Source organism: Neovison vison, chromosome 6 (assembly GCF_020171115.1).
Source record: "Neovison vison isolate M4711 chromosome 6, ASM_NN_V1, whole genome shotgun sequence".
Classification (NCBI taxonomy): domain Eukaryota; kingdom Metazoa; phylum Chordata; class Mammalia; order Carnivora; family Mustelidae; genus Neogale; species Neogale vison.
The window spans coordinates 58977508-59004727 of NC_058096.1; the positions used below are offsets into that span (position 1 = coordinate 58977508).

At 41.5% G+C, this 27220-nt stretch overlaps 1 protein-coding gene across 2 annotated transcripts in view; it reads left to right on the plus strand.

Moving 5' to 3' along the window:
* TMPRSS7 (transmembrane serine protease 7) overlaps window positions 1-27220 on the plus strand; it is a 36962-nt gene that overhangs the window by 5429 nt on the left and 4313 nt on the right. Inside the window, exons 3-15 of one of the 2 annotated variants that reach the window (XM_044255043.1) lie at window positions 100-230; window positions 2481-2548; window positions 3726-3919; window positions 4905-4943; window positions 5878-6106; window positions 7399-7529; window positions 9634-9746; window positions 15462-15568; window positions 18851-18987; window positions 20928-21035; window positions 23462-23572; window positions 24385-24501; window positions 25383-25554. In XM_044255043.1, the coding sequence (XP_044110978.1) occupies window positions 100-230; window positions 2481-2548; window positions 3726-3919; window positions 4905-4943; window positions 5878-6106; window positions 7399-7529; window positions 9634-9746; window positions 15462-15568; window positions 18851-18987; window positions 20928-21035; window positions 23462-23572; window positions 24385-24501; window positions 25383-25554 (1657 nt within the window). Of the gene's footprint in view, window positions 1-99; window positions 231-2480; window positions 2549-3725; window positions 3920-4904; window positions 4944-5877; window positions 6107-7398; window positions 7530-9633; window positions 9747-15461; window positions 15569-18850; window positions 18988-20927; window positions 21036-23461; window positions 23573-24384; window positions 24502-25382; window positions 25555-27220 lie in introns of those variants that run through there. The other variant, XM_044255044.1, reaches the window with a different exon arrangement.

Genomic DNA, 27220 nt, shown 5'->3' on the forward strand with positions numbered 1-27220 from the left:
CAAACCATTTGAGGACCTTGATGCTGACATAAATCAGACAGTGCTTCACTGCCACACAGAGGGAAGAGTCCCTTACCCGCTTTCTCTCCTGTCTTACAGGTAAGACAGAAAGCAGAGATGCTTTTTATTTTGTTGGGATGTTTCGCATCACCAACATTGAGTTTCTTCCTGAATACCGACAGAAAGAGTCCAGGGAGTTTCTGTCAGTGGCACAGACTGTGCAGCAAGTGGTGAGATGATGGAGGGTGTTGGGGGGGTGGAGGGAGGGAGGGTTTTGTGGGAAGCTGGGGAGAGTGGGGTCAGGGGGTGAGGGTTTGGGGTGGAGGGGTCACAAGGTGACCGTGCTCCCAGGTGAGCAGGGAGGATCAAGGAAGTAGTCAGAGGGAATGTGGAATTTAGCTCATCTTGGCTGTAATTGCTTATTTGATAGAATTGTTAATTAATTTAATTTAATTTGTTTACTCATGTATTTTATTTATTGCTGAAAGTGAAAGCAAGAGCTCTCTGAGCTCCAGTTTTTCTCATCTGTAAAATAAAGGAATTGGATCAGTTGATCTTTAAAATGCCTTCCAGAACTAAAGCTATAATCATACTGCTTAATTCTAGGAGCTGTACACATTTATATCAACCTCAATACACTGGAATCTCTTTACTTTAAAAAAAAAACAAAATAAAAACTCTCTTTATAGATCTAATATGTATTTAACCATAAAAAATTACAAAATTCAGAAAATTACAAAAAGGAACAATAAAATTTTCTTTAACATCATCTGCAAAGATAGAGCCCTTTTTATTCTGGGCCACAGAGACATATAGGACAGCACAATATTGGAATATTAGTAGATGTTCAGATTTATAATCTGAATTTTTCCTCAACATTAGATTACATGTTTCTATGCAAGTACATTCTTTAAAAAATGTAAGTTTTAATAGCTACCAAGTTAGCCAATCCCTTTAAATTTTTTTTTAATTTAAATTCAATTTGGTTAACATATAGGGTATTATTAGTTTCAGGGGTAGAATTTAGTGACTCATCAGGGCTCATTACATCAAATGCCTCCTTAATGTTCATCCCCCAGTTACCCCATCCCCCCACCCCCCTCCTCTCCGGCAATCCTCACTTTGTTTCCTACAATTAAGAGTCTTTTGCGGTTTGCCTTCCTCTCTGATTTTATTTTTCCTTCCCTTATGTTTATGTTTTGTATCTTAAATTCCACATAGGAGTGAAGTCATATGGTATTTGTGTTCTCTGACTGACTTGCTTCGCTTAGCGTCATACCCTCGACCCTCTAGTTCCACCCACCTCGTTGTAAAGGGCAGAGTCAATCCCTTCCTATTGGATATTCAAGCTGTCTATTGCTCCTATGGGTAATGCTACACGAAACTGCTCCGTAGATTGTGTATATCTGTGATTACCTCCTTAACGGATCCCCTAAAAGTGTATAAAATAATCTATTCACGGTTCTTGATATACATTACCCACCAGAAAGCTGCTGCCAATTTGTATCTGCACAGTAATGGAGAGGGTGCCCTACACAGGGGCGCCCCTACTGCCAGGATAGGCGCCCTGCCCTGTAGACTGGGGAAAGGCTGTGTGTGCGAGAGGGCAAGCGAAAACAGCGGCAGGTGACTCCTGTTTCCTGAAGGCCACCCCCACACGGACTAGGTAGCTAAAGCTTTCACCTTTACTGTGTATCACTTATTCCTTGAATTAGTCCAAAGATTCTGAAGGAAGGAGGGAGGGAAGGAAGCGAGGGAGGGAGGAAAAGAGAAAGAAAAAGAAAAAGAGAGAGAAAAGAGAGAAAGAGAAAGAGAAAAAGAAAAAGAAAAAGAAGAAACACAAAGGGGGGCTCAGCGGTTTTCGATAACACGTTCCGTGCTGCACAGTGAATTTAAGCCTCACACTTAGGTGGGTGACTTTGCCATTAGGTAGGAAGGGGAACACAGGAGCAGGAGATTTCGCAGAGACTCGTTCTGGCGTTAGAAATGCTAAGGAAGGGCCCAGAAGGTAAATTGAAGTAGCTCTCTTCTGGCTCCGACTCCGGCGTTGTAAAAGGGCTGGGTTGTTTCCCGAGAGCCCCGACCCAGCGGAAGGCACGGCCTGCCCCCTAGTGGCTCGGACGGCAACGTGTCCTTAAGAATATACATTTTCTAGATGGCATTGCTAGAAAAGAGGTTAGGTCAAGTACTTTGAAAATGTACTTAAAGGAGTTTGACTATTAATTGAAGGGATAATTAACCTTTGGATTAGGCAGAATACAGAAGCTAAGCTTAATTAGGGTGTTTCAAGACAGCAGTGAATGAACGAAGGTAACTGATTATTCTTCATAGAGAGCACAGGGACAGTAAGTAACTCAGCTCTTGAGGCTTCAGCCAGAGCCCTGCTTTTCTCCCGGCTAGCTGTTTGGACCCACAGCATGCTAGGTACCATGAGAAGCCAATGTGAAAGACTTCAGAAACCTCGTTTTTTTCTTTTTTAGGTAAACCTGGTTTATACAACATCTGCCTTCTCTAAATTTTACAAGCAGTCTGTCGTTGCAGATGTCAGGTAATGTATGTCCCTTGCTTTGGGACGTCTGTGTTTACTTCTGCAAATTCCTCTCAAGGCTGTGGAAGAGCTCAGCTATGACCATTCTCCAGTAACTTCCTGGGGGCGGCTTTGGGTTAACTCGTTTTACCACAACTGGCGACCCAACTCTCCCCTGCTGTCATGCTGAGTTTTTCTCTGCATCTGCTAAAGCCTGTCCTCTCCCCACAGCTGGGGTCCTGGGCCCCTCCATATTAACGCTCCTGGGCACAAGGGCCACAAACATGGCTACCATTGGGTGGGGGTAAAATCAAAACACAGTGCAGGATTTTTCAAAATATGTTCAGCAAAAAACTGATCACTGGAGAATTTCTGAGGAAATAAAGGATCTCATGGTCAAATAATTTGTGTCAAAATTTTTATGAATTTTAAATTCATAAATAAAATTAAAAATTTTATGAATTTTTAATTGATTTGTTTTATTAAAACTTATTTCTCAAACTGTGTGCCATGTCCCCCCACTTCCTGCATATCTGCTGAGACTCACAATTTGCTTTGGCATACCAAAGACATTAAGAAGTCTGGGAGTAGAACAGTTTGTTTACTTTCTCTTTCTTGCATTATTTACCATAGAACACTTAAGGTTTGTTTTTCATAAAACATGACAGCATTTGTGCACTTAGAGCTCTTGCTCCAGGGTTTGGCTGAAAACCAAGTTGGACTGGATTCCAGGATTTGCTACTTACTAGCCATATGATTTTCAGTTGTAGTTGATCTTGACTTCCTTTTCTGTAAAACTGCAATAATAGGACTTTACTCATAAGATTAAGTGGGATAAAGCAGAATTTAGCACTGTGTCTGGACATGGTAAAGTGTCAAAAATCATAGTTGCTTTTATTTGTAATAGTAGTGAATCTCTGATATCCATAAAAATAGTGTATTTTCCAGGGAAATGCAACTATACACAAATGATTCTAGATGAAAACCTGACACAGCAAGACACATACTATGATGCTTTCCCTTCCCAGTTCCCACAATAGGAATCAGTGACTTCTTAAAGAAGAAATTTTAGAAGTTGAAGGATGTCCTCACTGACTTACCTTGAATCATTCAGTTGCGTCACTGGCTTTCTATGAGAGTCCACTTCCTAAGACATATACCTGAATATTCTTCTTTTTTTTTTTTTTTTCCCCTATAGTGGCAACAACAAAGGTGGCCTCCTTGTCCACTTTTGGATTGTGTTTGTCATGCCAAATGCCAAGGGCCATATCTTCTGTGAGGACTGTGTGGCTGCCATTTTGAAGGACTCCATCCAGACAAGCATCATAAACCGAACCTCTGTGGGGAGCTTGCAGGGCCTGGCTGTTGACATGGACTCTGTGGTACTAAATGGTGATTGTTGGGTAATTCTCCTTCATGCATTCCTTCCTGCAGCACTCCTGAAACTGCCATTAAACACATTCAATATTATAATGAAGTATTCTTTCCACAATCCCAGTGAAAGAGGATTAGCTGAGGATGTTGATAAAGGAAATTACTAAATGCTATATACAATGATTGGGCAATAGAAGTGGGTTCAAAATATATGTGAGATTGAATTTGTTCAAGTGGCCCTGCCCTATATTTAATTCATGAATCTTCAAAGTAAGTCTCCGAGTCCTGAAGAAGAGAGAATTTTGCTGAAGCTTATCTTGTCTTTTCCCTTGTCCAGACAGAACTACAACTGTGCTACAGAGTGCTGCCCAGTGTTCCACAATGGCTTGTTGAGTAGCTCTGCCAAAATGCAAACTTCATAGTTTGATTTGCCAGTAAAATACTTTAATTGTGTGACCCCAAAACTACGCTTTCTTTCTTGATTTAAATCATATCAAATCATTAAAATGTAAATTAAAATCTTATTAAAGTCATATTAATCATATTAAATTTTATATATGTATCTCCATATGCCAGGCATGTAATGTAGTAGTATGTGTCCGGTAAGTAATGAATGAATGAAATATCTCTAGTGGAAAAGTCTGCACCACGAATACTACTTCAGATCTAGGACTAATTATTATTATATTTCTTTGGTTGCTTTTTACCCTTAAAGATATTTAAAATGTGTCACTATGGACAATTTCAAGCATCAAGAAGAGTAAAGAGCATAGTGCCATGAACTCTCATGTACCCTTTATTCAGCTTTAACAACTATGAACTCACGGCTGTCCCACTTGCTCTTGAAATACACAGACAACTTCCCCTACCCTCCTGGATCATTTTAAAGCAAATCCCAGAAATGATGATTTGCTGGACTGAAAGGAATTTTCACTAAGCCAAATTCCAACCAAATGGAATACTGGAACTGACAGTCTCTCTTCCCCATGTTTTTTCAATGCAGCTGGGCTTCGGTCAGATTATTCTTCAACCATAGGATCTGGTAAAGTATGACATGCAGTTTCTCTTACGCTGTCTCCAAAGCAGTATCCTTTTTGGCTGTACTTTTCTTTTTCAAATGATGGTATTTGGTAATGCTCTTTCAGTTGCCTGTGACAGAAATACACTTGAACTGGCTTAATCCCAGAAGAAACATGATTGGCTTTATAACTGGGACATACATGGAATGTGCTGTCTTCAGGCATGTTTGGGGCCAGGTTGCAAAATAAAATATCATCAGAACTCTGCATCCTTGCTTTTCCCTGTGGAAGCTTCGAGTGTATTCTTCTAACTCAGTGTCATGAATGGCAACCAGTAGATCCTAGCTTAGAATTTACCAGTAGCAACAATAGTAGAAAAAAAAAAAAAAGCCCACACAAATTTCCAGAATTTTTTCAGAAGTTCTGGGGCTGAACTTAGTGCCTCAGATTGGCTGGCCTGCCCATTCATGAACAAGCTTCTTTTACTGATTGGCCAGTCTGGGTCATGTGCCCATCTCTGGTTGTAGAGGTGAGTTTAACCCCAACCAAACCATACAGGCAGGGTAGGGGTAGTTTCTCAAAGTGAAGTCTTGGTGCTGTTACCAGAAGAGAGGGGAGCAGATTCCAGGCTGTCAAAAACAGCAGACGTCCTTCATATGAACTCTTTGGTCCTTACTCTTTATAAAGATATCTAGAAAAGTCATTCCTGGGACACCTGGGGGGCTCACTCAGTTAAACGTCTATGCCTGCCTTCCACTCAGGTCATGATCCCAGGCTGCTGGGATCGAGACCCACATCGAACTCCTTGCTCCGCTGGGAGCCTGCTTCTCCCTCTGCCTGCTGGCTCCTGCTTGCTCTCATTCTCTCTCTCTCTTATTCTCTCTGACAAATAAAATCTTTAAAAAAAAATTTTTTTTTTAAAAGTTCCTAAAACAAAACCAAGTGCTGTCTCCACAGACAAAGGCTGCTCTCAGTACTTCTATGCAGATCATCTGTCTCTCCGCTACCCTGTGGAGATTTCTGCAACCTCAGGGAGGCTGATGTGTCACTTCAAGCTGGTGGCCATCGTGGGCTATCTGATTCGTCTCTCAATAGAGTCCGTCCAGATTGAAGCTGACAACTGTGTTACTGACTCCCTGACCATTTATGACTCCCTCTTGCCAATCCGGAGCACCATCTTGTATAGGTACTCTGGCAAGTAAAGACTTTTTTACAGTGTCTCTCTTGGGCTGTATCTTGTTTCCCTTAGACTTTTAAAACAATTTTTGTGTGCACTCATGAGATCAAAGAACTGACCCATGCCTTATTTAGTATCCCCTGGATGAGCCAGAGCCTATGGGACACAAGGTTCGCTGTTTACTTGCTGCATACAAGGGTCAAAATCAGTATAGCAGGAAGGTCAGCCAATATTTCTGAAATCTAGCTGACTCTTCTGTTTAATTTTACTTTTATTGCAACCGCAATGAAATCTACTGTTTCATTAGCGTGTGAGAATAAATCTTCTGATGATTGCATACCATTAGTAAAGCAATTAAAATTTCTCCCTTATTATAAAGATAAGACTGTGTTCATTGTGAAAGTGAACAGGGAAAAACAAGATCAATATTTCACAATCTCATTACCTACAACAACTGTCTGTTATGTTTTTGCACAAATATTTTCATTCCTATATATATACGTAATTACACACACACATATATATACATACCCTAATATTTTTTACTTACTAGCAGACATCTTTTTGTGAGTGCTTATTAAGTATTATCTTGATGATTTAATAATGATAGTTATAATTTATTAAAAATTTAGTATTTGTTACTATGCTAAAAAGACACATGAATTATTATTTTTAATAGTGCTTATATATGTGTGCAACTGTGTTCTACGTATGTATATTTTGGTGATGAATATGCATTACTAGAGATGTCAACAGTATGTAATGGTTACCATGAAACACAAGTTGGTCACTGGCTCTGATTCCTCAGTTATTTTTTTTCATCCTTCCAGACATACTTTGCTATTATCACACTTAATCCTCACCCCAGTGCTGTGAGGAATAGACTCTTGGTACTACCACCCTTTCATCATCGGGGAGCTGGCATCTTTGAAGATTAGTTCCTTGACTGCTCAGGCTCTTTCAGCCAGTTAAGTGATGGAGCTGAGTTTTGAACCCAGTTTTCTTGAGGCCAGAACTCAGGACCGTAGCCATTTCAGTAGTTGCCTATGCCTTGCTACATCTCCAGGGGGGTCCAGTGACAGCCATCCAGGAGGATTCTCTGATAGTTACCCTGCAAAAGTTTCTGTATCTTTATCACCTCCCCTCTGTCGTGCCCTGTGGCCGCTGAAGATCTGGCTGGTGGAGTGTGCCTAACAAGAACTGTGTGGATGGGCAGGGAGATGGGTGGAATGGTAGGAGGAGGCTCACTGCTCAATAACCTGTTATTACTCATGGACTTTTGTTTTGTTGTCTGGTTTCAGAATTTGTGAACCCACAAGAACGTTAATGTCCTTCGTCTCCACAAATAATCTCATGCTGGTGTCGTTTAAGTCTCCTCAGATACAGAGTCTATCAGGAATCCGGGCATTTTTCGAGGTCATTCCAGAAGAACGTAAGTCTTTCTTAATTGAAAAAAAGTCACCTTGAAAAATATCTGTTATCATAGTCCAGTCTTATCTCTCCTGAGGCTGTGTTGTAAAACCAATCCTATTAGTCAGGGACCTTGACTCAGGGTCCACTCAGAGGAGAGAGATTCTATTATTTAAACTGCGAACATTGATGTGAACAACTGTTAACTCGGCATGGAGGTGTCAGCTAGGTCACTCAAAAGGCAGAAAGAAAACCTAAGGTGTTCTGGGTGTAATACTTGTAGGAAGCAACTACCCCCTGTAGTTCTAGGGGGCACAAAGGAAATCGGTGACAACACTGACAATTTATAATGTGGAGGGGGTCTGTGGACTGAAACTCAGACCCCTGGCGTAGGGGAGGTGGGGGGGTTGCTGCTCAGCTGGAGCCAGTGTCTCAGAATTCAGGGGCAGGTGTTCACGGACCTGGGACCCAGACCTTCGAGGAGGGGTTGCCAGACAGCCTGGGCTGTATGTCTGAGGAAGATGCAATAAAACGCAAGTTGGGAAAACTGCTAACAGGGTTCAACTCTGCTACAGGAAGAAAGTGTAGGGCGCGGAGGGGGGGCGGGAGATAGTGGGGGGAAAGTGGGAAAGAATGAGGGGGGAAAAGGGAAGGAAGGAGGATTGCTCGGGGGACTTTCCCGGGAAGAGGAAACAGAACCGCAGGAAGCCCCATTCTTCCTCCTCCGGGGTTCTAGTGTTCCTGCAGCGCCCCCTATGGGCAGGGCCTGGCAGGAAGCCAGGTGGCAAAGGACAAGCTGCTGGAAAGTCCCCGTCACAGCCCCAGAGAAGGGCGCATTCGCAGCTCAGTGATAACAGTGCAGTACCTAGCACACTACAGTGGCTGTCTTCCGTGAATTCTCGTTGATAGCAATACGTGTGAATGCCATCCTAGAAAGTGCACCGGAAGTAAACCCCAGAGATTTGATGGGTTTTCCTAGGTCAGAGAGCGAGCAAAAAGTGACCTAGCTTCCTTTCCCTCCTCTCTTTTTGACTTGGGTTGGCGAAGTAAAACAAAACAAAAGTTAGCCTTCACTGAAAGTCTAGTCTTCTTTTTTTTTTTTTAAGATTTCATTTTTTTATTTGTAAGAGAGAGAGAGAGAGAGAGAGCGCGAGAGAGCAAGAGAGCAGGCACAGGCAGACAGAGGCAGAGGAAGAAGCAGGCTCCCTGCCGAGCAAGGAGCCCAATATGGGACTTGATCCCAGGACACTAGGATCATGACCTGAACCAAAGGTAGCCACTTAACCAACTGAGCCACCCAGGCATCCCTGAAAGTCTAGTCTTTTTGTAACTTCTTTATGAGCCCTGACAAGGTCAAAGGATCAGAATGAGAGATGGGTGAGGAGGGCAGTGGAGCTGGCTTAATTAAGTTAGATGGTCAGAGCTTCATAAGTCCACCTACATTTTAAGGCAGTGGCTTATTTTGATAGGTTTGTTTGGTCAAATTATTACAAAACTAAATACAAAGTTGACTTATCGAGCCAAATTGAACAAGCTATTTGAGATTTTGTTGAGTTGAAAATTATCTCTAACTCCAAAGATTAAAAATACGATTAGCTCAGAAGTATTGCAGTGGAATTTGTGAACAAACATTTATTGAGCATGTACTATATGCTAGGAATGATTCCAGGTGATAGGGAAAACAGCAAACAAAATAGATAAAGGAAATTACATTTTAGCAGAAGGATGCCCCTACAGTAAAAATAGATGTTTAGATTGTTTTATTTAAACAGAACAACATGTTATGTAAACTGAGTATTTTTCTTCAACAACAAATATACACTAATGAGAACAAATAGGCTTAGAAGCTTTAAAAATTTATTTGAGCTATGTTTTTAAAGAGAGTAATAGCATCCTATAGATCTGTAGTCAAAATGTGATTGAAAAGAAATATAGAATTTAAATAAGAAGTTTAGCTATATATCTATAGGGTGCTGTTTCTTTTCGGAAAAACTGGTTTAAGTTTCAAAAAGTATGTAAATTTGATGATCAAGGAGTGTGTTTTTGTAGTTAAAGAAATGTATGCAATGCATTTCCCATAATCTCACAACTGCAAATCATTGTGTGTTACTGGATATTTTTTTCAGAGTGTGAAAACACAGTATTGGTCAAAGAAATCACTGGCTTTGAAGGGAAAATTTCAAGTCCATATTACCCAAGCTACTATCCTCCGAAATGCAAGTGTACCTGGAAATTTCAGGTAGCCTAGTTTTACCACTACTTTAGAAAAATATTGTTATCTTATGTTTAGGAATCTATTTTTAATTACCTTTATTTTTACTACAAAAAGAATGTGAGTTAATTTTTTAATATTTAAGCCTTAATCAAATACATTTCCTAGAACATGAAAGGTCCTTGTAATTTCAACTATCTGCCCATAAATTAACTGTTCTTTGCCGACGGACTTATTTTTCCAATTGTTATTTTGTTCATCTGTATTAAAAAATGCAAAGATACTGTTATGGGATCAAACAGTTTTTTATTTTAATATGATAGAGCTCACTTATTAATTTTTAATTATTTCACTATCAGCATCACCATAAGAATAATAAAGAAAGAATACATTGAATTAGGCAACATATATTTCAGTTATATAAGCAAACCAAATTTTGTAAATTTATATAAAATATGTACATCTCTGTCTGGTCCCTAACAGAGTTCCTTCTTTTTATTTTTCTTTAAAATTTTAGTCTATAACTGTTCTTCTTTCTCCAACTGTAGTGTCCTGTGGAGGGATGTAGGGCAAGGCTCTTTCAGCATGTATGTATAAAATGATTTTTGTGAGGCATAGCAATTAGATGTAAGTGACAAGAAGTTTAGTGTTTGCATTAATTCAACATGCTATTATTAAATGCCCACTATGTGTCTGGCTGTATTCTAGACACTGGGATCCATGATATCTGACGCACACGCACGAGAGCTCTGCTCTCATGGGGCTTAACCATATAAGAGGCGGAGACAGATGACAAATGAACAAATATATGTAGAGTATGGTACATGGCGTTACAATGCTATGGAGAAGAACAAACCAGGGAAGGAGGCTCTGGAGCTGAGTGGGCAGTCTGGAGTATAAAGGCTAGGATGTGAGGAATTTGTTACCTTAAATAGCAAGGCCAGGGGAAACCTTACCGACAAGCTGGCATTTGCACAGAAACCTGAGAGACATGAGGGAACTAACCCTATGCATCCCTAGAATCACAGTGTTGCAGCCAAAGGGAACAGCTGAGGCAAAGGCCCTGAGGCAGGAGCATGTTTGCTGCCTGTGTTGTTTGTACACAAAGAGTTAAATATTTTATTTTTTATTTTTAAAAAGATTTTATTTATTTATTTGAGAGAGAGAGAGACAGAGCATGAGAGGAGAGAGGTCAGCAGGAGCAGACTCCCCTCCGAGTAAGGAGCCCGATGCGGGACTCTATCCTGGGACTCCAGGATCATGACCTGAGCCGAAGGCAGTCGCTCAACCAACTGAGCCACCTGGGCACCCCAAGAGTTAAATATTTTTAATAATTTTATTATACTCATATGTGTACTTAGTTTCATTTCCTGATGGCATACATCCTTAAATTATTTTTTTTCATCAAGGTTGAAAACATTTCCAAAATAATTAAAACCCAAAGCTTCTGGACTCTTGCCCACCACCTGTTCTTAATGCCTCAGGGCAGCAGAATCTCAGTGCCTCAGGTCACTCATGAGTTGGGGAAGGAAAAAGAGAGACATCAAATCTGTCTCTTCTATCTCTCCAAAAAGCAAGTATATCTTCTCTATGACAGCCAGAACAAGATTGACCCCTTCCCTGAAGTTCTGTCAAATGTTTGAAGTTCCTTTGAGGTAAAATAAACATCGATTCCATGGTAACCCATAAGACCTAATGTGAAGATCCCTAAACATTGTTCTAGTCAGGATGTAAAAAAGAATATCAGATTTTGTTTCACTAGGGGTCAAGGGTTAGAAAAGCTGAGTAAAAAGAACTCTTTATAAAGCAAAAAAGCACACCACTGAGGGAGAGAGGATGGGAGATGGGAGACAGACTGGAAATATTGGGGACAGACTTTGGTGACACAGCATTTCCCAGAGGTCAAGGTTGGTCCCCCTCAGTGTGGATGTTAAATAAAGCTGTCCTTTTCTCAGATAGCTTTGAACAGCCACCTAAAATTGCGTGATAGCATATTTCTGCAAATGGAAATTATGTTAAAAAAATTATCACCTGTAGGTCTGGGCGCCTGAGTGGCTCAGTCGTTAAGCGTCTGCCTAAGGCTCAGGTCATGATCCCAGAGTCCTGGGATCAAGCCGCTATTGGGCTCCCTGCTGACTGGAAGCTTGCTTCTCTCTCTCCCAGTACCCTTGCTTGTGTTCCCTCTCTTGCTGTGTCTCTTTCTGTCAAATAAATAAATAAAATCTTAAAAAAAAAAAAAAAAGGTGACCTGTAAAGTAGCTTTGAACTTATTACAAACATCTGAGAAGAATGACTTAAGTGATAAAAAATATCAGCTCAAGGCATGATAAAACCTTTTATACACAAGAGTTGATTTCTATCATCTTTAGTCTTTCTTAGTGCCTAGTCTGATTTCCAAATATCAATCCCTTTTGCAGACTCCCTTTCAGCTGAGTTTTTATGGTCTCATTTATCTGAGAAGGATTAACTCCCGCTCCAACTTGAAGTCCCTGTGGTTTTTCTCCCAAGAATAAACAAATGTTTACAGAATGTCAGTTTCAGGTGCATAACCATAGGGTAAAGTCCTTGCTCTCTTGGAGTTTACAGACTGCAGGGGAAGAAGTGTGGTGAAACAAGAAAAAGTGTAAAAGAGCACTGAGGCTTAGACCATGTTACCTGTTTGTTTTGGACACACATTTTTATTTGCTCTTAAAGCATGCCTGTGATATAGGAGAGAAACTTGTCACATTTTATAAGCGGGGAAATAGAGCTGGGGCAGGCCATTGGCCAGAGGCTACTCAAATAGAAAGTGACCCAGGCAGCATTCAAAGGAATCAAGCTGCTCTCTATGAGCAAATCCCACATCCCCCCTCCTTTTCCCGGTTCCTAAAGATGCTCAGTTTCCCTATGTTTCGTAACGATACTTAGTTGAATATTTACCTCCCTCTTTCTTCCTTCTTTTTGTTTTCCAACTAACATATTTTGGTATGTGATCTCAGAAGAGAAACATAGAGTGGGGTTTTGGATTTTTTTTTTTTTTATCACTGATGCCATCAGCTTAGCACCCACCAATTTAGGTGGAAACGATGCAAGCGAGATTACTGTGGGCCATGTCAATTCCCCTCCTCATTATCACTTTGGAAATGGGTCTTCCTTGCTTCCCCAGCAAACATGAAACACCGAAGTTTCCAGTGCCCATTGGAGATGGATTGAGCTGTATAAACATAACCACTCGTGCTTGAGAAGGGACATGCATAAAACTTGTCCTGCATCCTGTTGCTACCACTGACTAGAGAAATATTTCAACAGAGCAGGTCCAGATCAGGATAAATCCTCCCTCTTACTTGGTAAAAGTTCCCAAAGCAAAGGCACGGGTTGGGCAGTGGGAACAGAGAATACAGGACATAGAAGGAAAGAGCATACGTAGTGGTTTTCCATTTTTGTTCATTTGTTGAACAAAACACTTCACAATGCTTTGTGGACCTGCACCTCCTGACCCCACTGGTCACGCTGGTTAATATCAGTAGTGCCTCTTGGCCAATCTGGCCACAAATGTAGATTTGTGTGTGAATCTGTGTCAGTAGAATCTGGTGTGCAAAGGAACTTAATTGGGGCTGTGTAGATTGGGCGGGCAGTGATGCACTTAAATCTGTTTTACTTTGGAATGATGGAACACAGTGAAAATGCCTACATAAGCTTCCTAAGGAGAACTGCATTGGAATATGTCCTTAAGCTATAAAATTACAGTGATCACTCAAGACGTTCACTATCCTTTGGCATTTTTTTTTTTTTAAATGTGAAGTAAAAGTTAGATAACAAGACTGGGGAAAAAGTCACTCTGTGCCCTCAGGAACCCTTGGTTTTTACCAAGTCTGGTTCCTCTTGAGCCCTCACTGTCCATTTCCAGGTGTCATGACACACTATGGCCACCACGTGGCCTTCAGGGAAATGCAGAGTAACGTTGGGCATGTCACTTATTTTTGGTTAGTTTTGATTTCTTCTATAAAATTGGACTCATACTACCTTCCTAACAGAGTTGTTGTGATGTTTAAATGAGGGACATAAGTAACCTGATTCATTCCCTCTCGAAGACAGGTTGAGAGAGGAGGGCTGCTGTATTTAAGTCCATGTTAGAAAGAATTACATACACACAACTAAGAAATTGTAACATCAAATTTGATGACATCTCTAAAAAAACCAAATATCAGAGCAATAAAAAAATCAATGGGTAAAATCCATCTCTTAAACAAAAAGACAACAGTATTGAATCACAAATTGATTCAAGAACTTAAAACTATAATTATAACTTAATTGTATATTATTTACAAAAGATGGCAGCATAAAAAGTGATTTACTAAAGCTGAAAGTAAAAGGATGGGCAATATCATACCAGACATAAACAAAAAGAAAGCTGGGATCAGAACCTTAGCACTCAACAAAGTGGAAATCAACACTAGGGCAACAACACTGGGTGAGAAATGAAAGGTGATCTATGATGATAAAGAGGGTGAACCACGTGAAGGTTTTGATAATTATTTATGTACCAAAGGACATGCCATTAATACTCATAAATCAAAATCTATAGGAAATACAACGAGAAATGGACAATGCTTAACTGAGGGATTTTAGTTCCTTTCCGTTGGTTCCTGACACAGGTAGTGGGGACAATAACTACAGCAATGAGGGATAGTATACCACACACACATACATTACCCTTCTCTTTCAAATGATCTTGGAGGATTCACATATCCAATCATATCAAAATCCTTAATAAATAAAAACATTAAAAAGCCATACACGCAATGAATAATCTCTTATCTAATTAGTATAGAATTAGAAAGCTTGAGAGCGGGTGAACAAAAATTCCACTCCCAGGAGGTGTGTAAACTCTCTCTAAATAATTTCTGGGACAAAGTGAAAATTAAAATTAAATTTGTGGGGTGCTGGGTGGCTCAGTGGGTTAAGCCTCTGCCTTAGGCTTAGGTCATGATCTCAGGGTCCCCCTCTTTATAGGGCTCTCTGCTCAGCGGGGAGCCTGCTTCCCCTTCTCTCTCTGTCTGCCTCTCTGTCTACTTGTGATCTCTGTCTGTCAAATAAATAAATAAAATCTTTAAAAAAAAAACCCTAAAATCATGACATCACAAACATAATGTATGTGTATGTCATACAATGTTGTCAAAAGGTCAGCTCTGTGTGTGTGTGTGTGTGTGTGTGCGCGCGCACGTGCACACACATGCTCTCACATAGGTGCTGTACAGGCAGCCTCTTTTCTTGTTTGATCCTGTCTGAGCAGACCTAGGAGTGACTCAGTGGCTGCCTTCAGGAATACCCAGGTTGGATATGAAGAGGACTCTGATTCATTTCTCCTTTATTTAAATAATCTGAGTAGTGCTTTAAATAAACTATGTTGTTATTGTCAGCAAAGGAGGAAACTGTGTGCACTCATTAACAAAGGGGTGTTTTCAAGCTCATTTACAAGGAGGAAACCGATACCTAGGGATAATCTAATGTGTCCCAAGTCACCCAGCTCACTGAAACTGGGACCTAACAGCGGCTCCCTGGGAACGGGCCACCCTCTCTATTATGCTCTCCTCATTCCAGTTTGTTGGGGGAGGGGAGTTGGGTCTACCCCACCAAAAGCCATAGGGCACAGAGAATAAAATGCCCCGAGAACAGCAAGTCAAGGGAATGAGCTCTGAATGAGGAATCAGCCTGAAATGTGTCCTTCAACTGAAACATTTTTCTTACTTATGTTTTTCACAGACTTCGCTCTCAACCCTTGGCATAGCACTGAAATTCCATAACTATTCAATAACCAAGAAGAGTGCGAAAGGCTGTGACCATGGATGGTGGGAAATTAATGAGCACATGTAAGTGGGTTCTGGATGTAAGGAATCTGATGAAAGGCCTGACCCAGAAGTTCAAAGCCTTGGATTCCTTGTTCCCAAAGAGTTTACAGTTTACTACTTACAGATATGGAAATAGAAGGATATAGAGGCTAAGAACTTGCTCAAGGTCACTCAGTCATATGTGATTAAGCCAGGATTCAAATCCATGTCTTATGACTCCCAAGTCCTTGGCTCATTGCTCCTTGCTGCTGGGCTATGGGTGTATATACTATACATTTTACAAAAAATAGCTTGGAAGATGAAGACTTTCAAACCATGCAGCCCTGGAGGAAATAGTAAATAGGAATCTTGGTGATAGGAAAGGTAGAAACCTTTAGCCAGTTCTTTGCAGGAGGAGAGGCTACACTGGCCTGGCTGTATCCTGAGGCTGTGACGTGGGTTGAGGTTGATGAGAGAAATCTAGATGACTGAGCTTCCTGTACTGACCGAGGAGCTCGTCACTCTTGCCTTTCATTTGTCCTGTAGTGGTTTTTATTTTTTATTTGCTTCTGAAGTTGTAATAGATCTTGTAATAAAAAATATAGAATGTCCTGGGCATCTGGGTGGCTCAGTGGGTTAAGCCTCTGCCTTTGGCTCAGGTCGTGATCTCGGTCCTGGGATCAAGTTCCGCATCGGGCTCTCTGCTAGGCAGGGAGCCTGCTTTCCTCTCTCTCTCTCTCTCTGCCTGCTTGTGATCTCTGTCAAGTAAATAAATAAAATCTTTTTAAAAAAGTATAGAATGTCCTGTCTTTATAGCAGAATAGCTTCGAAGTTTACTTTGAGGTAAGATTATTTTTTGTGAAGTTAGCCTAAGGGATTTACCTGCTAATTTTGTGCTCATTGTTAATCCATGAATGAGGCTTTCCTTTTCTAAATGATTTTCCTGAACGACCTTCTTTCATTTCCTTTAAGCTCTCGGATTGCGAGCTAAAGTGGTCATTGGTTCTGTCTTCACTGGGATAAATCCTACCTGATTTATGAGCATCCTTGGATCCATTATTAAGACGTGGATTGTACTTCTTTTGGGAGTACTTTTGAATCAGGGTCTATTATGTAGGAGGCAGAATACCTGGGTTCAAATTCTAGCTCTGTCATTCAGTAGCTGTATTAACCAGGACAAATAATTTAATCTCTTTGATTTTCAGTCTGTAAATGAGATAAGGAGGGATTTTTTTTTTGCTAAGCATTCAATTAAATAATGCATACTACATACCAAAAAAATATTAACCATTATTATAATTAATATGATTGTTTTGGATAGAGTTGTTGAATCACTATTTTTTGTACTTGAAATGACTATAACATCATGTCTCAACTGTATTAAAAAAATTGCTTTGGAAATGACATTGGATGGGTAAATACTATGGAATGTGCTTCCTCTTCAAGTTTTAAGAATATTGCATTCTGGTATTTCATTAGAGGTCCAGAAAACAAATCTTTACAATTCTTTTGTAAAATATGATACTATTTCTTTTTTGCCCTAAGTAACAACCCCCACCACCCACGGAGTGTTCCTGCCGAAGTATGAACAAGATCTTCTCCCAAGAAATCAATACCAGAAGAGCTCTCTGCCCTAAATACTATTTCCAAAGGGCCAGCTCTTCCCTCTGTCTTGCTGGCTGGGAGAAATCCTATCAGATTCTTTTGATGCTAGTTGTGCCCTTAGGATTTAAAATGCCAGCCCTTTCCATTACCAGTTATTTTCATCTAAAAAGGAAAGAATCTAACTGAACTAATTTCTGATACCTTGCTGAAAAGCTGCGTAAAGGCATAATGGGGAAGTAGGAAAAGGTAATGCTGGCACAAGGAAGCCTGGTGCTCATGAGTTCAGAGAAGATGAAGATGGGGTGTGTGAACTCAGAGCAGCTAGAAGGCAGCCTATAAGCCCTGAAGGAATGGATGTCCTTCCTAGGAAGTTCTGCAGAGCAAAGTTCCTGACAGGAAAGCTGTTGGTGCCCTAGAAAGTTCTAGGGCTTAGTACCAACAGACTTGAGTCCTAATCCTTCTTCTACTTTCTCACAACTATGAACTTGAACTCTTCACTTCACCTATTTATATTCTCGGTTTTCTTTTCTATCTTTCTTTCTTTCTTCTTTTTTTTTTTTTTTTTAAAGATTTTATTTATTTATTTGACACAGAGAGAGAGAGAGAGGTCACAAGTAGGCAGAAAGGTGGGCAGAGAGAGCAGGGAAGCAGGCTCCCTGCTGAGCAGAGAGCCCCATGCAGGGCTCCATCCCAGGACCCTGCGATCATGACCTGAGCCAAAGGCAGAGGCTTAACCCACTGAGCCACCCAGGCGCTCCGACTTCTCGGTTTTCTTACCTGTCATGTGTCTGTATCTGTAAACCAACTCTTGCTGGTTTCTCTAATTTCTCACCTTTTTTTTTTTTTTTTTAAATTTTAGTTTCATTAGCCACCACTATGCCCCCCTGCCTTACTGTTCCCCTCTAAACTCTAGCTCAAGGGCCTTGGGGGTGAGAAGTGATTGGCATTCACAGATTCCAGTGGAGGTTGTCCCTCCTCAGCCCATGTGCTTGCTGTTTCCCTTTGAGACTGCAGGTTTCACTCTGGGAAGAGCTTCGCCAACACAGGGCAGAGACCTAACTTACCACGGGCCCCCAGAGAGCACAGTAATATTTCATGTTCTACTAACCACAGTACTCATATCGTAAGAATTACTAACAGGAGGGGCATCTGCTCATAGGTACAAGAAGTAAGAAAAATCAAGGTGAAGAAATATTGCGGGCAGACATTGTTATTTTGAAATTCTACCAAGGACAAGCCCCAAAGTGCACATCGGTTTTTGATTTCATTTGGAAAAAAAATATCATTGTGTTTTACTTTAACTATTGCTGGGTTCTTTCCATATTTTCATCCTGAGCTCAGGATGAAATATGGAAATCCTTATACAGGATTCCACTCTGCTCCATGGCGAGGTTTGTGGGCAAAAGTAGGTATTTCTTGTTATATGGTTATTTACACAGAAAGAAAGAGAGGACCCATATTTCTTCTGATTACAAGTATTGGTGAGGAGAACCCTAGATAACAGTCAAGAGTACTTCTGTTGTATTTAGCAGAGTAGAAAACTGAGGCGACAGAAGTTACTCAGCCATTTAAGCATACGTTGGAAAACTACCGTTAGCTCTGAGGTGAGCATCTTTGCTTACAAAGCCCAAAGTGCCAAAGTGTCTGTGTGCTCACTGTCAATGGGGATGCGTGGACAGAGCCTCATCCACACTTCTTCCCTGACTCTCGCCTCCTTAGGTACTGTGGCTCGTACATGGATCACCAGACGATTTTCCGTGTGCCTAGTCCGCTCGCTCGCATTCAGCTGCAGTGCAGTTCAAGGCTTTCCGACCAGCCGCTTCTGGTGGAATATGGAAGTTACAACATTAGTCAACGTAAGCCTGGAATTCGCTTTTTAGAAAACTCGAATAAATGGTTAAACAGAGCCTCATACTTCGTAACTCTAAACTTAATAAATTTATAAATTAAACTAAACTAAACTCAATAAACTTAAGAAATTAAGGAATAAAAACAGATTTATTTCTGCTTAGTTACTACTAATGTGTAAATGAATATATTATAAATACACATAATATAAACAAAATACATAATCAATAAGACAAACTTATGTATTTATTACTACTATCATTTAAATTGTAGAAGAAATGACATAATTCTCTGTTACAATTGAGAAATTGTTTCTTATGTTATTCTTATGCTATATGGGACAGACCCATTTCTTGATTTATTGTCCCTGCTACTCTTAAGTCTTTGAACATATGATATTTATATGAATATTTAATGGATCAGAAGACAACTATTGTGATTCACTTCAGCCCATGACCCATAGGGAGAGTTGGTTGGTCAAGGAGAGTTCAAACAGCAGGCCTCAAAATGTTACTCTCCACACTGAGAATCACAGGGACAATGGCCAGGAGGTAGTCAGCAGTGTTTGGGGGAAGTCTTTAGAGCCGGAGCGACTAGATATTGACTCAGGAAACTCTTGGCCCATTTTAAAAGGGGAAAAGTAAGGGTTAACCACTCCATGAGGATAAGACTTGAGAGAAAGCTCATTTAGAACCTTCCTTCTTTGCCAATATACTTGCTTCTGGATCTGGGCTATCATACTTCTGAATATCAGAATATTACAATTTCCAGCAAGAATAACAGGTAAATAGTGAGTCGTCTTATTTTCAATTGTTTTTTCAAACATGAATATTTTCTACAAACCTACCCTCTCCGTTGTGTGCCAGGGAGATAGGGGTTGGCCAGACCATGCATTTTCCCCCATTCTTTTGCACAAGGGGAGTATCTTAGTCTGTCCAGCTACTCTAACAGAGTACTCCAGACTGGGTAGCTTATAAAGAACAGAAACTTATTTCTCATAGTTCTAGAGGCTGGATGTCGGAGATTGGGAGGCCAGCATGGTCAGGTGAGGGCTCTCTCTGGGTCGCAGACTTCTATTCTCACATGGTGGAGGAGGCTGAGGGAGCTCTGTGGGGCCTCTTTTATAAGGACATTGATCTTATTCATGGGGCCTCTGCCTTCATCACCTAATTCCCTTCCTAAGGCCCTTCTTCCTAGTACCATCACATTGGGCACTAGGATTTCAACATAAGAATTAGTGGGGCCCACTAACATTCAGATGATAGCAACAAAGGATTTATTATTTCTAATATATTTAGCTTTAAATCCAGGACTTATAATTCAAGATCAAGTAGAAGATGGATCTTTCATGAGTAGCCAGTTGAAGCGGACTGGGAGGTAGAAGGCAGGAGTCCTGAGTTTTGAGGCCAGTCACTAATCTCTCTAGGTCCAAGTGTCAAAGATCAGTGGTTACTAATGTATTTGGGGACAGTGATCACTTGAAAATGGACTTAAAAGCACAGAGTCCTTAGAACAGTGCCTGTGATCATATAATATAGGATTCAGAGACACCAGGAGGCCACTTGTAATTCCCTTGGGAGTCTAAAGACTGCATCCCAAGACTGCTGGACTCTCTAAAGCATATTCCAGCTTTCACTTTCTCCAAGTCAGTAACGAAGCCAGACTGCTGAGTGAAAGATGGAGATAGTGGAAGTTTGACTATACCTGTGATCTGGAGCCAGTGTCCCCTCAGAGCCTCTGGTGGGTTAGTTTACTTTCTCTGCTCTCCTAAAGTCACTTGTTTTGTCTTTCAGTTGTCACCTATAGCTTGATTTGATGGAGAAACTGTAGAATTACTGTCTCTACATGGCCAATTCCTTAACCACCTAATACTTCATCATTCTTTGTTCATGTGGTCTGACGACTTTTAGGGACTCACCCAAGACTTCTCGTGTTTTATTGTCTCTAGCCTGTCCCATTGGATCTTTTCGATGCTCCTCTGGCTTGTGTGTCCCTCAAGCCCAGCGATGTGATGGAGTAAATGACTGCTTTGATGAAAGCGACGAGCTTTTCTGTGGTGAGTATTTTAATTCTTCTGTGGCTTTCTTAGGAACAAGTAACTTCTCAGGGCCATCGTTGCTGCTGATGTATATCCTGGGTCTTTGTAGCTGTTAGCTATTGCTGCATAACAAGTTACCCAAAACTCAGTGACTGACAATAATCATGTATTCTAGACCATGCACCTGTGAGTTGTTTGAGATAGGACTGATCTAGGCTGGCCTCAGCTGGGTCCTTCTGCTTTAAGCAGTAGGTCCTCTTAAGTTTGGTTCTTTCCAGGTTGGGTCGCTCCTTTTCTCATTGAACCAGTGGGCTGGCCATGGCAGTGGTAGTAGCAAAGGAGGGGTGAGCAAAACCACAGTGTTCCTCTTAAGTTCTGGGCTTGGAGCCAGCACACCATCACTTACATCATATTCCATCACTCAAAGCGAATCCTAGAGCTAAGACTACAGTCCAGGGGCAGGAAGCTTATCACACACACTTTGGGGTCATGCAAGAGTGGAGGTGTATAATAGTGTATAGCAGTCCCACAGGGAGTGAGGATCTGAGGCCAGTAATTCAATGAACCACAATCTTCAACTAACAGAGAAGTCACCACTTTCAGCCCATTCATTCATGGAGCACAGGTGTTGGGAAGGAGAGAATTACTGTTATTGCTATTATTGCCTGAATAGTTTGCAACAGTGTCACACTTGCAATGACGAAGGGGCAGGGTATTGGAAATTCCTATTTTGGACAGCAATTCTCTCTCTTGGGTTTTCATTACTATTTACACATCATTCCTGAATCTACCTCCAGTTTTAGGGAGTCATATGGAGGGGATGGTTCATCAGACCATATGACACCATCGGCAATGCTTTCTCCTAAAGATCCAGACTTTCATTCAAATACAATTGTGATGGTGAAGTTATTTAATTCCTTTCATATTCTTGGAGAAAAAGTACAGTTAATATAACTATGAAAAACTTATATTCCTGAAAAACAACCTGTGGCTTTACACCTTTATTTATTTATTTATTTATTTATTTTGACAAAACAAAGTAAAACTCTCTTAACTTAGGGCTCAGTGACCCTCTCAATCTATAGGGTTTTCTGTTGCTGAAGAAAATAAATGCTGGCCATTATATAGTGAGCAAGGTTGCTGGTGTTTTTTTACATTATTATCATTCCCTGCTATGATTATTGTTATTGTATAAAAAGGGCTGGGGTGCCTGGGTGGCTCAGTGGGTTAAGCCTCTGCCTTCTGCTCAGGTCATGATCTCAGGGTCCTGGGATCGAGCCCCGCATCGGGCTCTCTGCTCAGCAGAGAGCCTGCTTCCCTCTCTCTCTCTGCCTCTCTGCCTGCTTGTGATCTCTCTGTCAAATAAATAAAATCTTAAAAAAAAAAAAAGAAAGAAAAAAAGAAAAAGGGCTGTTTTTGGTGATCATTATTTCTCATTGTGCCATTTTGGAAAATATTCCCTAGGAGTCAGCTAGGTACACCCAGAAGCCTCAATGAACATTTCAGGGCAGTCATGTCCTCTCTTGTTACCTCTGGCCCCTAATAAGAGATGCCACTGAAAACACAAGAGCAAATAACAAAAAATGATCACTTTTCACAAAACCAGAAATATCAAAGGAATCATATCTTCCAAGAGTGCTTGCTAATATAAGTAATATAAGTGTGCCTGTCCCTTGTCCAAAGGCAATTCATGAAAATATTCCAAAGAAGAAAACTTGTGATAATTTACAATGGTGTTTCTTAATTCAGGAAATGGATCACCCAGGACAAATCATTTAAAAGACAGTTTTCCTTATACACAGATGACAAGCCTATTGTCCTTCAAGATCTCATAGCTGTTAATCTATTCAACAAAACTTTAATGAGCACCTACTATGTAGTTAGGGCCCTGAGATTTAAAAAAAAAAAAATGAATAAGAAATCCTCAAGTTAAGGCCACTCCCACTTTGTTTAGGAAGGCAGACAAGTTCAATTTTATATATTTAGTTATTTGATTTTTTTTTTTTTTTGAGAGAGAGAGAGAGAGAATCTTAACCAAGTTCCACACCCTGAGACAGTGACCTGAGCGGAAATCAAGAGTTAGAGCTGAACTGACTGAGTCACCCAGGCACACCAGACAAGTTCAATTTAGATAACAACTTATGATTTTTCTTTTCCTTAAAAGAACATCTCGGGATGCATTTAGTTGTAATTAAGTACACAAATTGCCAGAGTTGAATGTGTTTTGGCAAAAGCAAAAACCAGATCTGACCAACTCGGAGTACTAGGGATTACAGCAAAGTTTCAACCTCTGCTTTTCTCTGGCAGGTGTCAGGTTGGAGGAAAAGACACTTTGTATTTTATGGAAGTCATCTTAGCCATGTGCACCATTAGAAGGGCACTGCTGGTTCTCAAAGGCCGGTGATGACTCAGGCTCATGAGCTTTCTGTCTGTTTTCCTTCCAGTGACTCCTAAGCCCGCCTGTAATGCCAGTTCCTTAAGACAGCCCAGCCCTCTGGTCTGTGACGGCTTCAGGGACTGTGAGGATGGCCAGGATGAGCAGAACTGCACTCAGAGTGAGGGAGAGTCCTCTGTGCTCTACCTTTTTCCTGTGTACTCCGTTAAGTGGGAACTGAATACCCCTGGGGTGGGGGGTAGGACAACCGATGTGTCCCGGTGTTGCCAAGACTTACCCAGTTTCAGCACTGAAAATCCCAGTTCCCTGGGTTCCTTCTGGGCCCAGGCAAAATGGGACAGTTGGTCACTGTTTGAGTTGAGTGTGTGTGTTGAGCGTGTGTGTGTGTGCACGCATGTGCGTGTGTGCCGTGTGAATACTGGAAGATTTTTGTTGCTTATTTGCTTTTAATGCCGCTGGAGAGTAAAGGATGCTGAGGACGTGATCTAGTGGGACCTGCCAGATACCGTTATGGGCATGTTCTCTTCTAGCCCCTGCAGAAACACACACCATTAGAGCTGTGAACAAATGTGCTGGGATTCCCAAACCCTTTTCCCCCATAATGCTGTGAAAGGACTGGATATGGTATTGACCTTTGCTCAAAATTTTCTTGGAGAGCATGACAAAATAATCAATAGGCCACGGCCTAAAGAAACCAGTAAGGCCAACCGCTTTGCATCTCTGGAAGAAGAAAGGAGGGGCCATGGGATTGATTCTCAACAAGTGGTCTGCCTGCCCGCCTGGCTTCCAATGGCTCTGCTGGGGTCAGGGGGCTGGTCACCGTGGGCTCACTTCATTGCCCTCTGCCATGTTGCCTAGAGCGGCAAATACCGATGCCCGGGCAACCCCATCCTTGGAGGACGGAGTTGAGTGTCATTCCCTCAAGTCTGTTTCTGGGCAGGAAAAACTCTACCCTCTTTTGTTCATTTTTAGGCATTCCCTGTAGCCACAGGACTTTTAAATGCGGCAATGATATTTGCTTTAGGAAACAAAACGCACAGTGTGATGGGACCGTGGACTGCCCAGATGGAAGCGACGAAGAAGGCTGCAGTGAGTAGAAATACTCTCCTTCCGACTCCCTGTACTCCCTCCTCGCGTTCCAGTTGTTCATTTTCATTCCCTTCTTGGGGTCAATCCCCCTGGCAAAAGTTGGGGTCCTGGGAAGAATAGTAAATATTGGCGAACTGCGTCTGAAATGGTTTCTCAGAATAAAAACCTCTGGAGGGGATCCTCTCTGCTTTCTCGACAGCTAGCATTAAAGCCTCAGGTGCTTATAATGAGAACTTCCACTTTCTGGTAACTCTAATCAAGGGAGAGGCTCCTAAATAAAAAGTCCCCGAGAAAAGAAACTGAAACTGGAACACAGTGGATGACTGTGACTTAAGCCTTGTGTTAGAATCAATGCCAAGCGCTGCTGCTTTCTTTGGCTACCCCTGAAAACCATAATCTGCCATATGTTAGCTTGTGGTCTCTAACTGGCTCCTAGGCAGCAGGGTATTTACGCATCGTTATCAAAACATAACTGGAAAATAATGGTTCTGGTAACTACTTTGTCTTAATAGGTTTTCATTTGTCTTTCTCTCAAATCAGCGCGCAAAGACGCACTTGCTTCTCTCGCGATTGGAACTAATCTTTTCCTCCCCAATCATCTAAGCCCCAAGGCTACTGTTCCTATCACGCAGCTGTTGCTAATGAGGCCTTGAATCAATGTGCTTTATTGTCCAGAGACTCTGTGTCCCACCTGTTCTCCGGAGGAAGTGGTCTGGGGGTGCGTTTTCCAAGAGGTTTCCAATTGCCTGCCTGGTGCCTCAGTTCCCAGTGCAGCTTGAAACCTGATTTAATTTCCAGTTTTTCTTCCAAGTCTGCTCCCCCCCCACCCCGCCCCCCGCCTGGTCTGCTTTTAAGTCACATGGCCCTTCCTTTCTCCGAAGGCTGCAGCAGGGGCTCCTCCGCCCTCCACCGCATCATTGGGGGCAGCGACACACAGGAAGGGGGTTGGCCGTGGCAAGTCAGCCTCCACTTTGTCGGCTCGGCCTACTGCGCAGCCTCGGTCATCTCCAGGGAGTGGCTTCTTTCTGCGGCCCACTGTTTCCACGGAAACAGGTAGGGCATCTCACTTCTTAGTCTAAGAGGGCACACTCTCTGATCCCAGACCCTGCATCTGCCCTCAAGCTGTGGAAGGAAGCTGCCCGCTGGGGACATTCGAGCAGTTCAAATGGCGTGTGTGTGTGTGTGTGTGTGTGTGTGTGTGTGTGTGTGTGTGTGTAGAACAGGCACTGGACTTCTATTTGGAGAGGAAGGGTAATTTCCAAAGTGGTGGTTGGCAGGGGTGGGGGGCTCCCACATTATCAGGCAACTAATTCTTTGACGCCAGTCTAGTGTCTTGCAATTTAACTCAATTCTGACCCTGTCTGCTTGCAGATAGCATCAGATTAAACAGGTAGAGGGCTCAGACCTAGGAAACATTTCCCTCCTCCCCACCTCAGACACCTATTCTAAGTCCAGGTTGTCGCTATTCTTCTGGCTCAACAGCTATAGAGGTTCTAACCATCTCTTCTTAGGGTTTAGTAAATTTGCTAGAGCAGTTCATAGAACTCAGAAAAGTGGTTTACTTTCTAGATCACTGGTTTATTGTAAAAGGGTGTAACTCAGGAACAACCAGAGGGACGAGATACACAGGACAAGGTTTGGGGAAAGGGTGAGAATCTATCATGCCCTCTCCAGACCCCTATCCTTTTGGGTCTTTATGGAGGGTTCATTACACAGGCAAGATTGATTAAATCATTGGCATTGGCAGTAGATTCAACCTCCAGCCCCTCTCTCCTCCTCAGAGGTCATTGAGTGGGACTGAAAGTTGTAACCCTCCAATTAGATAGTTGGTTCTCCTGGCCACCAGCTCCCCGGCCTTAGGTGGGGTCCAAAAGTCAACATTAACATAACAACATAATAAAAGACAGCTTTGTGGCTCTATTCATTTAGGAAATTCCAAGGGTTTTTAATATTTGAATAAAATAATAATTTAATGATGTAAAAAATAAAATAAAGTATAAATAAAATATAAAATAAATAAATAAAAATAAATGAAATAAAAATAAAGTAAAAATAAAATAATAATTTAATATAAAACCTCTAAGGGTTTTATATAATTGAACTATGTGCTTCTTGTGGAACTTACAGAATTCACGTTCATGACTAAAATGGCTATACTTGTCTTCGATCATTGGTCTTTTATACTATGACACTGTTCCAAGTAATATGTTAACCTTAATACTCCCCAAGGTCCCCGATGCCAACCATGAGATGTCAGGCCAGCAGATTCGGGGCCACACTCTTTGAACTCTGTCCTTATTTTTCTTGCAAAGCTTTCGCAATCTCTTCACCCCGCTGGAACAATCTCTTCATCCCACTAGAACAAGGCTGCTGTGCAGGTGGAGATGGACACCTCACATGGAGACCACAAGGCCCTCAATAAATTTGCGCAAGGCCACAAAGGTCAGAAGTAGAGTTCTGGAAGGGCTGGCAAAGAGTGGGGTCCTTGTGAATGGTCATGCTTGAGCAGTTGTAGCCATGATCTTTCAGGCTTCTGGTAGATGGATGACAGGAAGGAATTTCATCCAATTCCTCCTTATTGCACTTTGATTTCTAAACTCTCTTGAATTCATATTATTTGAATTAGGCAAAAGGACTCCCAGATCACTGTCTTACCAGCCCTGTCTGTCCCCATCAGATGCCTATGTCAGCATGAATAGGAAGAATGTAACAAATTAAT